Source organism: Lates calcarifer, linkage group LG10, assembly GCF_001640805.2.
Source record: "Lates calcarifer isolate ASB-BC8 linkage group LG10, TLL_Latcal_v3, whole genome shotgun sequence".
In the NCBI taxonomy this organism is placed as follows: domain Eukaryota; kingdom Metazoa; phylum Chordata; class Actinopteri; family Centropomidae; genus Lates; species Lates calcarifer.
The window spans coordinates 636,111-647,154 of NC_066842.1; the positions used below are offsets into that span (position 1 = coordinate 636,111).

At 42.4% G+C, this 11,044-nt stretch overlaps 2 protein-coding genes across 3 annotated transcripts; both read left to right on the forward strand.

Moving 5' to 3' along the window:
- The first annotated feature begins 1,081 nt into the window (after positions 1–1,081).
- On the forward strand, positions 1,082–6,970 carry LOC108872497 (protein FAM3C). Of its 2 annotated transcripts, none has more exons than XM_051073113.1 (10): positions 1,082–1,282; positions 1,964–2,068; positions 2,486–2,569; positions 2,672–2,746; positions 2,829–2,937; positions 3,565–3,623; positions 3,716–3,766; positions 3,883–3,967; positions 4,719–4,845; positions 5,562–6,970. In XM_051073113.1, exons 2-10 carry the CDS (start codon positions 2,041–2,043, stop codon positions 5,649–5,651), a joined length of 708 nt encoding a protein of 235 aa, XP_050929070.1. In that variant the 5' UTR covers positions 1,082–1,282; positions 1,964–2,040; the 3' UTR covers positions 5,652–6,970. The 2 variants fall into 2 exon arrangements, with proteins under 2 accessions (XP_050929070.1, XP_018515700.1); XM_018660184.2 differs by having other exon boundaries at positions 1,084–1,282; positions 2,030–2,068.
- Positions 6,971–7,403: 433 nt separating this feature from the next.
- actr6 (actin related protein 6) lies at positions 7,404–10,995 on the forward strand. The gene is given in 12 exon segments (XM_018660134.2): positions 7,404–7,611; positions 8,098–8,215; positions 8,315–8,383; positions 8,482–8,605; positions 8,713–8,848; positions 8,929–8,985; positions 9,122–9,220; positions 9,834–9,912; positions 10,012–10,183; positions 10,263–10,360; positions 10,362–10,402; positions 10,482–10,995. Coding segments are annotated over 12 exon segments (1,191 nt in total). The 5' UTR covers positions 7,404–7,543; the 3' UTR covers positions 10,612–10,995.
- The last annotated feature ends 49 nt before the right edge of the window (positions 10,996–11,044 follow it).

Sequence of the window (11,044 nt, forward strand, 5' to 3'; positions counted from 1 at the left end):
TTGACGATTGGTTCAGAGGATCTCCGCAGCAGCAGGTGTTGTGGGGGTGTCCCTGGTCTGCAGGGGTTGGACAGAGGTCCAAGGAAGGACGACCAGGGAACTGAAGACAGGGTCACTGGCTCATTGATGGACATGGAGCCTGAAGACTGACCCATGTGGTCTCCATCCATCCATTTTCCTCTGCTGACCCAACATCCGTCTTCCTAGCAACGTTTTCCAGGTCCTCCTTGGTGATCCCAGACCAGATGAGATATATAATCCTTCCAGCAAGTTCCGGGTCTGCCCCGAGGTCTCCTCCCAGCAGGACAGACCCAGGAAAACCTCCAGAGGAATGGACCCAGGAGGATCCTGATCAGACACCCAAACCACCTCCTTTCAGTGAGCAGCAGTGAACTCCTCACCTTATCTCTAAGGCTGAGTCCAGACACCCTGTGGAGGAAACTCACAACCTCAGTCATCTGGTCTCTACCCAGATCTCAGGACCACAGGTGAGGGTTGGGACGTCCCTCTTCACCACAAAGATCTGGGACAACGTCCAATGTTATTGCTGACGTCACACCCTCACTCATGAACCCAGAGATAAAAGACTTCACTTGGGGCAGCGACTCTCCCATGTGGTCTGACCTCACAGGAGATCACAGACCAGTCAAATGGTCCATTTGGACCATCACCCTTCTTTCAGCAGTGGACCATCACCCTGGTCCACTGCTGAAAGAACTGGACTGGACTAAGAAAGAGGGCTGTGACTCGACCTTTGGATCCCCCAGATCTCAGTCTGTTCCAGAATCTGTGGGATGTCCTAGAAAAACAAGTCTGATCCTCAGAGTCTCTACCTCCCACCTTACAGGACTTGAGGGACCTGACTCCACAGGAACTTTCAGAGGTCTGTGGAGTCCAGGTCCTGATGGGTCAGAGTTTACAGAGGTGGTTTTAATGTTGTGGCTGATCGTTGTTTGATAATAACCTGCAGAACCTTTATGATTTATCTGCAGGTGAGTGTCTGATTCTTTCTTCCTCAGTCAGTGTGTTGTGTTTACTTTGAAAACAAAAGGTAACTCACATCAGTCAGCAGTCGTTCATACTTTATAATGTTATCCACAGGTGAGTAACCTGGACTCTGCCCCCCTCCTCTCCTGGGTGCAGCTGATTGGCTGTAACCAGGTGATCAGGCTGACAGAGGCGGAACAGGATCAGCCTGTTTGTCTCCGGCAGTGAACGCCTCACAGGGCTGTTCAGTGTCAGCGGAGCCGGGACGTCAGAGGCATGCTCACCGTCAGAGTAGGTCTGTACCAGACTCCATTCATTTATTCACACATTTTACTCCTGTGATCTTTGCTCTCAGGATTTTAGAAGGAAACAGAAGCAGGTGTGAGGAGCTGTGATTCAGCCTCTTCACCTGCACAGGTGTCTGCACACAGGAAGTACAGCTACAGCCTGGACCTGTTTACTCAGCTCAAATCTGAAAGCAGGACTTGTTTTTCTGTTTATGTTGCAGCTACAGGACTGAAACAGTTGGTCAGTTAATCAGAAATCATTTCAGTCAGTGTCCCAGTAAAAATCCCAAATATTTGCTTTTCTGTTTTTTTTTTTTTGTTTGTTTTTTTTAGGTTTTGCACCGATGATTGAACAAAACAAACTTTGACCTCTGATACTTTTATTTCTTGAAATTTAACAGAATGATGAAGGAAGATTTGATTCCTTTTAATTTATAACTGAACCAACAGCAACGTGCAGCTGCAGAGATTAAAACGAAAACAAGAAAAGAAAATCATGAAACTAATTTGAAACAAAAACTCATTAGACAAAGACCGAGTGAATTCAGAGTCGGATCAGGACGTTATCATTTACTGTTTTCATCCTTCCATCTCCACTGAGCCACTTTATCACTTCTTTCCTGTAACCAAGAGAATATTTATGTTAATTTATGTTATAACTGACAGATTTATTTATTTTTATTTTCCAGCTCTGACCACAGTCTGTAAATCAGAGCTTTAACGTGACGACACGACTTCTTTATTATTTTCAACAGGAAAAGCAAAAATGGGAAGACGACAAAACAAGAGACAGAGTAAGTTTTCATCATCTGTGTGTGTGTGTGTGTGTGTGTGTGAACACACTGAATGAACAGTCTGATCCAGAGTCCTGTAATAAATCCTCCTTGTTCCTAATGTTCAGGTTTTACTGTAAAGTCTCAGAGACGTGTTGATTCAACTGGATGTCCTGAAACATTAGTTATGATCTGTTTTACAGCAGAAACATGTTTCTAATCATCCAGGATGTTGCAGGATCAATATGACAAAGCAGGAAGTAGTTTTTATTTATCCCTCAGATCAACCGCTGATTCAGTTTGGGAACTTTTAACTGGACTCTCTTGTTCTCCTGTAAACTAAAAACCAGCTGTACAGGTCTCTCTCGGCCCCCCCATGATGTGGACTGACTGGTGTAACTTCTTAAAAACCACTTTCTGTCTGTTTCTGTCCCTCAGCTGTTTTAATCTGCACCTCAATGTTGGTGCTCGTCGTCGTTTTAATCACAGTCGTTCTGCAGAAATACAGCGACTCGTTCACAGGTACGACATTTCTCATGAATCAGGTTTTTATTGTTTTATTAACGTGTTCTTTTAAAGCCGCTCTGTGTGACTTCAACATCTCCCTAACTCCTGTGTTTCCAGCTGACTGGCGTCGTTCTCTATCTGAAGGCTTCTCCATATCTCGTCAGACCTCCAAGCCGACCTCCAAACCCTCAGGTTAGTGATCGATCGCAGCCGATCAGGATGAATCGGTCAATCTGATGGGATTAATCTGATTGATTAATTATTTCCTCTCCAGCTGGATCATGTGTCACAGAGAAAAACTGTCCAGGAGATCACTTCAGCTTCTTGATCCGGAGTGGAGCCGCAAACGTTGTTCCTCCGAAGATCTGCATCCAGAACAACCTGTAGGTGTTTCCCCCTGAACTAATTCTTCTTTTCAGAAACATCGGAAACTTCTGTTCTGTTTTTATCTGATCTCACAAATCCACACTACAGATCTCTGTCCTCACAGGCTGGAGGCACACATACAAGATTTTCTTCTGAAGCTTTATTGGAACTAGATGTTAATCGTATATAAAAAGAACAGGACTCATCATTTTCATTTCTTTAAATTACGTCACAACACGACCTGTACATTTCATAAGTTGACTGAAAATGATTGAAAGTTCCAGAGACAGAGCTTTTTATTCAAGAGTAAGATGATTTTAGTTTAACCAGAAACATCTCTATATATCACTACCAGACTCCACTGACAACAACAGTACACAGTAACAGACACACTAACAGATGGAGGCAGTGGTATTCCAGCAGCTCCTGGTTAAATCCCTGTTTTTGTCAATGGAGTCTGGTGCTGATATATAGAGATGTTTGTGGTTAAACTAAAGGATTTGAGTCTGTAGGAATCCTCACAGCTTCTAATTACAGCACTCAGACAGACTGTTAAGACTTCAGTGTGACCTGCGGATCCCAAACTTGTCGGACAAGACATGAGACATTCTTGTGATTTTTGACATTTATCAAACTTTTCTCAGGGTTCTTGGAGGAGTCATAAACAACGCTGGATATGGAATAAATGTTGTTATACTAAATGGTGAGAGCTGAAGCAATAAACCAGTTTTACTATTATTGATCCTTACTGATAAAGTTGCTGCAGGTTTATTCTTTGGTGTTTTTCTCTGACAGGTAAAACAGGAGAAGTTATAAAGACCGGTCACTTTGACATGTACAGTGGGAGTAAGTGACTACAGATATTATATTTGATGTAACTCCAGTGGTTCTGTGTGATCAGATGATTTGAGCTGAAAACAACAGAAGGTTTAAATAATATGGACTCTATGTTTGTGTTGCAGAAGTGAAACCTCTCATTGAACTCCTGAAGAGCATTGAGAAAGGCTCTATTGTGCTGATGGCATCGTATGACGAACCTTCATCAAAGTAAATGTCTCTTCCTTCTACACAGATGTTTTATATCTGCAGTTAAATCTACTGTGATCAGAGAAATGCCAAAACCAAATTTTGGGATGCCAAAGCAGAAGCTAAGAAATGTTTTATATTTAATGCTTTATTTAACAGGGACGTTCTCACCAAATGTCGTATGAATAACTCCAAATTCCTGGAGTCATTTTGTCTGTTATTCCTGCATATTTTTTGCTTTTCATGTGTCATTTCAGTTTGTGTTTTCCTCATTTACCAAACTTCCTCCTTCTCCCATCCCCAACAAAAATGGTCTTAAATGATGTGAAAAGCCTACAAAATGTGGACATGACACAGTCAGGGTTCATCTTGTATCAGCAGGCTGTGCTGTTTATGAACCAGTGAAGTGTAATATCAGCTGAGATCAGCCCTTAGAGGAAACATATCGATTGAAAACAGAACAGGACCCAGTGTTGAGCCTTGAGATACACCGCAAAGAAAGTTTAGAGGATGAGGAAATGAAGCTGCAGAGGTGAACAGAAAAAACCTGTTGGAGAGGCTTCATGATACACGTGTCAGTCACTGCAGACGACATGATTTACAGCTGTTAGAGAAGATACAAGGAGAAAGAAACCACGATACAAGATGCAAAATGTAATCGTAAAAGCTGTAAGGACGACAACTGTGTTGCAGTGTGACGGTACCAAGTTGTTCTAAACCTTCAAAGATGCAACTGATTTACGTGTTTGAAAGGTGTGTTTGTGTGTGACAGGTTAACTGAAGATGCGAGGAAACTGATTGCTGAACTGGGAAGCTCTGTGGTCCAGTCTCTGGGCTTCAGAGATAACTGGGTGTTCGTTGGTGGGAAAGGAGCCACAGTGAAGAGCAACTTTGAGAAGGTAATGTGACTTATTTAAACCTCCACAGACGCTTCTCTGGTGTAGATGATCTCTTCCATGTGTAACCATAAAATTCACTGTTATACAGATGATACTGTTTTATACAGTGGTGATCATATTGTTCAACACTTTCTTCTCAAGAGTCCAGATTGATCCCACTCTCATGTCTGTATATATGAAACCACAATCAGCAGCTAGTTAGCTTAGCTTAGCATAAAGACTGGAAACAGGGGGAAACAGCTAGCTTAGCTCCGTCCAAAGTGAACAAAATCCACCCACCAACACCTCTAAAGATCACTGACTAACATGTTAAATCTTCTTTGTTTAATCTGCACAAAAGCCAAAGAGTAAAAATGACAAGTTGTAGTTTTATAGCAGGTTACAGTCGGGCTGTTTCTGGGCTCTGATGTCAAACTTCTGTGGTAACATTTCAGTTTTAGTCCTAATTAAATAAACAAGATATAATATGTTATATTGTGGATTTTGTCCGAGTGGTGTCAGTCTGAACATCTGACTCTAAGAACAAGAGGAGGTTTTCATTAAATGTCAAACTATTCCTTTAAAGGTTATAGGACTGTCACTAATGATTGCTTTCATTATTGATTAATATGCTGATTAGCCTAAACCATAAATATAATCTTGTTTTAATAGACTAATCATGTCCTCAAACATGTATCTGGCTTCTTGTTGACGTTGTCTGGCCTGGTTTGTTTCAGTACCTGAAGAACGACAACATGAAAAATAAATACGAAAACTGGCCCGAGCTCATTGAACTGACAGGATGCATCCCGAAATACCTGGACTGACCTGCTGCTGTCTGTTATGTGACTAACCTGAGCTGGATGAGCCAGTTCTTCACAGAGCCACAGTTACTGTATCACTGGTGAATCCACCTGATCTCTGCTCTGCCTCCTCCAATATTTTACATGTTTCCCCTGATGTTTGGAGGACGGTGTTCTCTGGATCATCTGTCTTCATCACATAATAAAATATTAGAGAACGGTCAAACCTCCCCACAGATGTTTAAAGAAGAGACTTGAAACAGCTGCTGCTACATCCCAGCTCAGGACTGGATCTTTTCAAGGAAAGACTTGAAACAGCTCCTCCAGAGGACTGGGCTCAGTCTGAGCTCAGAGAGAAAAGAAAAGAAGGCTCTTTTTATGAACAGGAGCTCATTGTTTATTATCTGATCTAGAATCGCCCTCAAATATTTAAACAGTGAGTGAGACTACTGGAAAAGTTACGATGCTGAACTTGTTAAACACCCGACTGTTAATGTTCATGACTGTTAATGCATCCAGACTGTTCACTTAAACAAACGCTTCATTGTTCCTTCTCACGTAAAGTAAACACAACATGGACACATGATATTATAATCGACTTTCACAGGCAGCTTTCAGTTTATCTGTGTTCCATAGGTCAATTAAACACTGACTGGTTTGTGAAGACATGAAAGTACGGAGGAGAGGAAAGAGAGATGAATGATGCTCTGAGTGTTTCTGTAAATACAGGTCAATAAGGGGAAAGGGAGAGGAGGGGCGGGGTGCCTTCTTATCTCTGTCTGATAATCCATCCATGATTATATGACTTTATTATGCTTTACTTTTACTCACGACAATAGAGACCTTCCAAAGGTGTGCACTTGACAGAGGTGCGTTTATTTTCTACTCCGGTGAAACTGTTGTGAGCTGCTGCAGCTCTGAAACATTTGTGTTATTTCTCCTCCTGGTTTCTCTCTTCTCTTGGTTTCCTCCACTCTGCCTACATTTAACCACCAATAGGAACCAGTCAGTAACTCACAGCTGAATGACAGTGAACTTTCAGGTCCAGGGTTAAAACAGAGTGAAGTGTAGATCAGAGATCGGGTGAGTGTGGACTTTGAAGCTCAGGAAACTTTATTTGGGTGTTGTATCTGTTCAGAGAAAAGCTGCTGGACCCGTCCAGAGGAAGACAAACTAAAGTCATGTTAACTGTACATGTACTGTAAATATGTGACTGTATATGTACGGCTGTAAGATCTATTTAATATTGTAAAAACTAAAATGATGAATGTACTGTATATGTGGCTGTAAGGGCTGCATCAGTGTATATTTTAAATGAATAAAGGGATTTTTAGAGACTTTAACATGGTTTAGTTTGTATAAATGACACCATGTCACAATAAGAAATTAAATACATTTAATAGTAAATAATAAATTGTATGTTTTGGGAGTAAAACCTGAATCTGAAAAGGAACTGTAGACCAGTTAACACTGAAATACTCAAGCATTGTGGTTAATACATTCAACCACTGTATAAAAATCACTGTATGTTTTTATTGATAATAATATTAATGATTAACTTTCTGTAGTTCTTTCCTCTTTGTTTGACTGCCGCGTACCACAGAGGACAGGAACTGGAATGAAAGACCTGTTTATACCCGAACACTTTTCTAAGCGAACAGTAAACCTCATATCTGATTGGCTGTACTAATCACCAATGAACAAGGCAAAACAGAGAGGACGATCTGATTGGCTGTCTCTGTGCGAACTGTGACGAAAACAGAAGAGAAGACGAAGCTGATTGGCGGGATGAGTAAAAAGAGTTTTAATGGCGGAGTGTTGTATTGCGGCGCTGAAATAATGTGCTCTGTTTTATTAATTCTGAAATAAATGTTAGTTTTATTTTTCTGTCTTATGAGGGACGTTCTGTCTCTAAAATGGCCACGTTAGTTCTGGATAACGGAGCTTATACGGCGAAAATAGGATACAGTCAGGAGAAAGTCAGGTAAGGTGGTTAACGTTAACAAGGTAGCTAACGTTCCTGCAGTAACAGTAATAAAGAACCGCGATAAGTATGATGTTGTATGAAATAAGTTCAGGTGTGGTGTTTAGTAATATACAGAACATCAGGTATTGTTCTCTGACACACCACCATTCTGTTCTGTTTAAAGGGAAAACGTTGCTCCAAACTCCATTTAAAAAACTGACGTTTTAATGTTTTCCCTGCTTTTTGATAACAAACTCACGCTGGAGAAAATTTTTAGGACCAAATATGAAGCCTCAGGGCTCAAAATACAATTCGGTATAAGGTGAATACAGGCCCACCGATTATTATATGGGAATTTAGATTAATGTGTCGAGCATTCAAAATGACATCCTGGAGAAAGTAACTTAAAAGCTCTTTAAAAGTCCCGATTCTAAGTCTGTGTGAACTGTAGAAAGTGGTGTGTTTATTCTCAGTCATTTTCTCAGTGTAACTTCTCTCCCTCAGCGTCATCCCAAACTGCCAGTTTCGCTCCAAGACGTCCAGATTAAAAACCTTCACTGCCAATCAGCTCGATGAGATCAAAGATCCCTCAGGTCTCTTCTACATTCTCCCCTTCCAGAAGGTGAGGGAGTTTAATCACAGCATCAGGTCACATCTGGACCGGTTTTTACTGGTTTCACTGATTGATGGTCATTTGTTTTCTCCTGTTCTTTGTTTCCAGGGTTATCTGGTCAACTGGGACGTCCAGAGGAAAGTGTGGGATCATCTGTTTGGAAAAGAAATGTTCAAGGTGTTTAATTAGGAATATTAGGAAATATTTCTTTAATCAAATGATCTGCTGACCTGATGCGATGTCGTCACTCTCTCTGCTGATGTCTGTGTTTGCAGGTGGAGTTTGCAGACACCAGCGTCATCATCACGGAGCCGTACTTCAACTTCACCTCCATCCAGGAGTCCATGAACGAGATCCTGTTCGAGGAGTACCAGTTCCAGTCGGCTCTCAGGACGAACGGTGAGTGTTCACAGCTCCAGGTTTTCTAATGAAATCCAGACGTCAGAGAAAACTCTCCTGTGTGTTTATAATCTGTAATCCTGTGTGTGTGTCGTGTGTTATTCCAGCCGGGTTTCTCGCCGCTCATCACTACTTCCACACCAAACCCTCAGAGCTCTGCTGTCTGGTGGTCGACAGCGGATTCTCCTTCACCCACATCGTCCCCTACTGTCGCAGCAAGAAAATGAAGGAAGGCATCCGCAGGTCAGAGGTCAGACGTCATTAACCCGCAGCCATGACGACAACTAAATGTTAACGAGCTGCTGGTTTGTTTTGTCTCTCAGGATCAATGTGGGAGGGAAACTACTGACCAATCACCTGAAGGAGATCATTTCTTATCGGTAAGCAGCTCGCTCAGCTCTGTGCTCTCTGCTGCAGGACTTTGTGTTATTGGTACTTTTACTTGAGTAGCACATGTGAGTTCTTCTTTGTGGATGGCAGAACACTGATCATTTGAATAATCTCTCTTCCTCTCAGTCAGTTACACGTCATGGATGAAACTCATGTGATCAACCAGGTGAAAGAGGACGTCTGCTACGTCTCTCAGCACTTCTACAAGGACATGGAGGTCGCACAGTAAGACCAGACTTCAGTCTGACAGACGGAGAGCGACAGCTGCTTCATCAGACTCATATTTCAATCAAACTTTATTAGTACAGCACCTCTCAGACACGTGAAGAGCTTCACCTGATGAGACGATAATAAGACGGAACAGATTCTAGACGACAAACAACACTGAACGTTCAAAACAGTAAAACAGAATTTTAAAACTAAAAAATCAGAGTCAGTTACAGACAGAGGAATAAAATACAATAAAAGATCAAGCAAAGTGAATAACGCCGAGGTTTTAACTCTCGACTGATCCATCAGTGAGACGAGAGCTGCAAGACCATGAAGGTCTGTAGGTTTGCAAGCAAACCTCAGTGTTGTGTCTCTTAACCTCATCACAGACACAGACAGGTGAGCAGTGAGGTTCCAACAGGTGTGATGTGTTCTCTCCCTCTGAGGCTCATTCCTGAGCAGAGATGATGTGAAGTCATGCATCAGTTTCTCTGTGGCTCAGAGGGAGAAGTGACGTCTCTAAGGTGCTGAGCTAATGTTCAAGTGTTTGCTGATCTGCCTCTGTGACTCAGGTGACTGATGGTTGTAGAGCAGTGTTGTATCTGAAGGATTTTCTGTGTCTGGTCAGGATGAAGGGGGAGGAGAACTCTGTGATGAGGGATTATGTTCTTCCAGATTTCAGCTCCATTAAAAAAGGTTTCTGCAAGGTGAGACAGCAGCTGTGTTTTCACGCCGCTAGACACATTCTGTTGCGCCGTCCTGGGTTTGATTCAGAGTCCTCATCCGTCCGTCTGTCTGTCCCTCAGCCTCGAGAGGAGATGGTCTTCAATGGAAAGTATAAGACAGGAGAGCAGATCCTGAGGTTGGCCAACGAGCGCTTCGCCGTTCCTGAGATGCTCTTCCACCCGTCAGACATCGGCATCCAGGAGATGGGGATCCCCGAGGCCATCGTCCACTCCATCCAGTCGCTGCCTGACGGTCAGCTGCTTCCTCCTGTGTGCTAACAACACTCACCTTTAATGTCCTGTGCTCCGCTAACAGTTTCCTCCTCCATCAGAGATGCAGCCTCACTTCTACCAGAGCATCGTCCTGACTGGAGGGAACACTCTGTTTCCAGGCTTCAGAGAGCGACTGGAGGCCGAGCTGCGCTCGCTCTGTCCCGGCTCACCTCCCCGTCTCCGTCCTGCTGCCTGCGAAGTGAGTGAGCATCAGTCTGACGGAGAGACAGCTGAGTCTTTATTTGGTTATTAACGGTGTTTATCTTCTCGTCCTTTAGTCCGATCTGTTACTCGTGGGAAGGAGGGAAGCTGCTGGCTCACAACCCGGACTACGACGAGATGGTGGTGACGAGAGAGGACTACGAGGAGAACGGACACTGTATCTGTGAAGAGAAGTTTGACATTTGACCTCTGCCTTTTCATCAGAGTCACACATGACTGAATGATGCTCTGATAAACAGCAGCTGCATCTCAGATCCAAACAAGGGAAAATGAAACCTTGAAATGTTTTTTCTCTCAGTGAGTCACGATGTTTCTTTTTGTACATGTGATGTTTTTTTAAGACCAGTACATCATGAGTTTGACTTGATGTGTTAAAATACTGTGGAGCTGCAACTAATGATTATTTTCATTATCAATCAGTCTGCTGTTTATTAATTAGTTACTCTGTGAAAAGATCCAAATATTCAGTTTATCCTGATACATGAGAAAGAAAAGAAGAAAATGGTTGAAATCTGTAAATATCTTATTTGTTTCAATGACTGAAACATCAGTGATTTATTCACCTGCTAACATTTACATAATATTTGTCTTCTGTCGTTTCTCTTTGCTTGTAAAGATT

Bases quoted from the DNA above. Each gene is read 5' to 3' on its own strand.
- LOC108872497 (XM_018660184.2), top strand. The intron at 2,570-2,671 runs GTACGACATTTC...CTGTGTTTCCAG, and splicing joins ATACAGCGACTCGTTCACAG to CTGACTGGCGTCGTTCTCTA. The intron at 2,938-3,564 runs GTAGGTGTTTCC...AACTTTTCTCAG, and splicing joins ATCTGCATCCAGAACAACCT to GGTTCTTGGAGGAGTCATAA.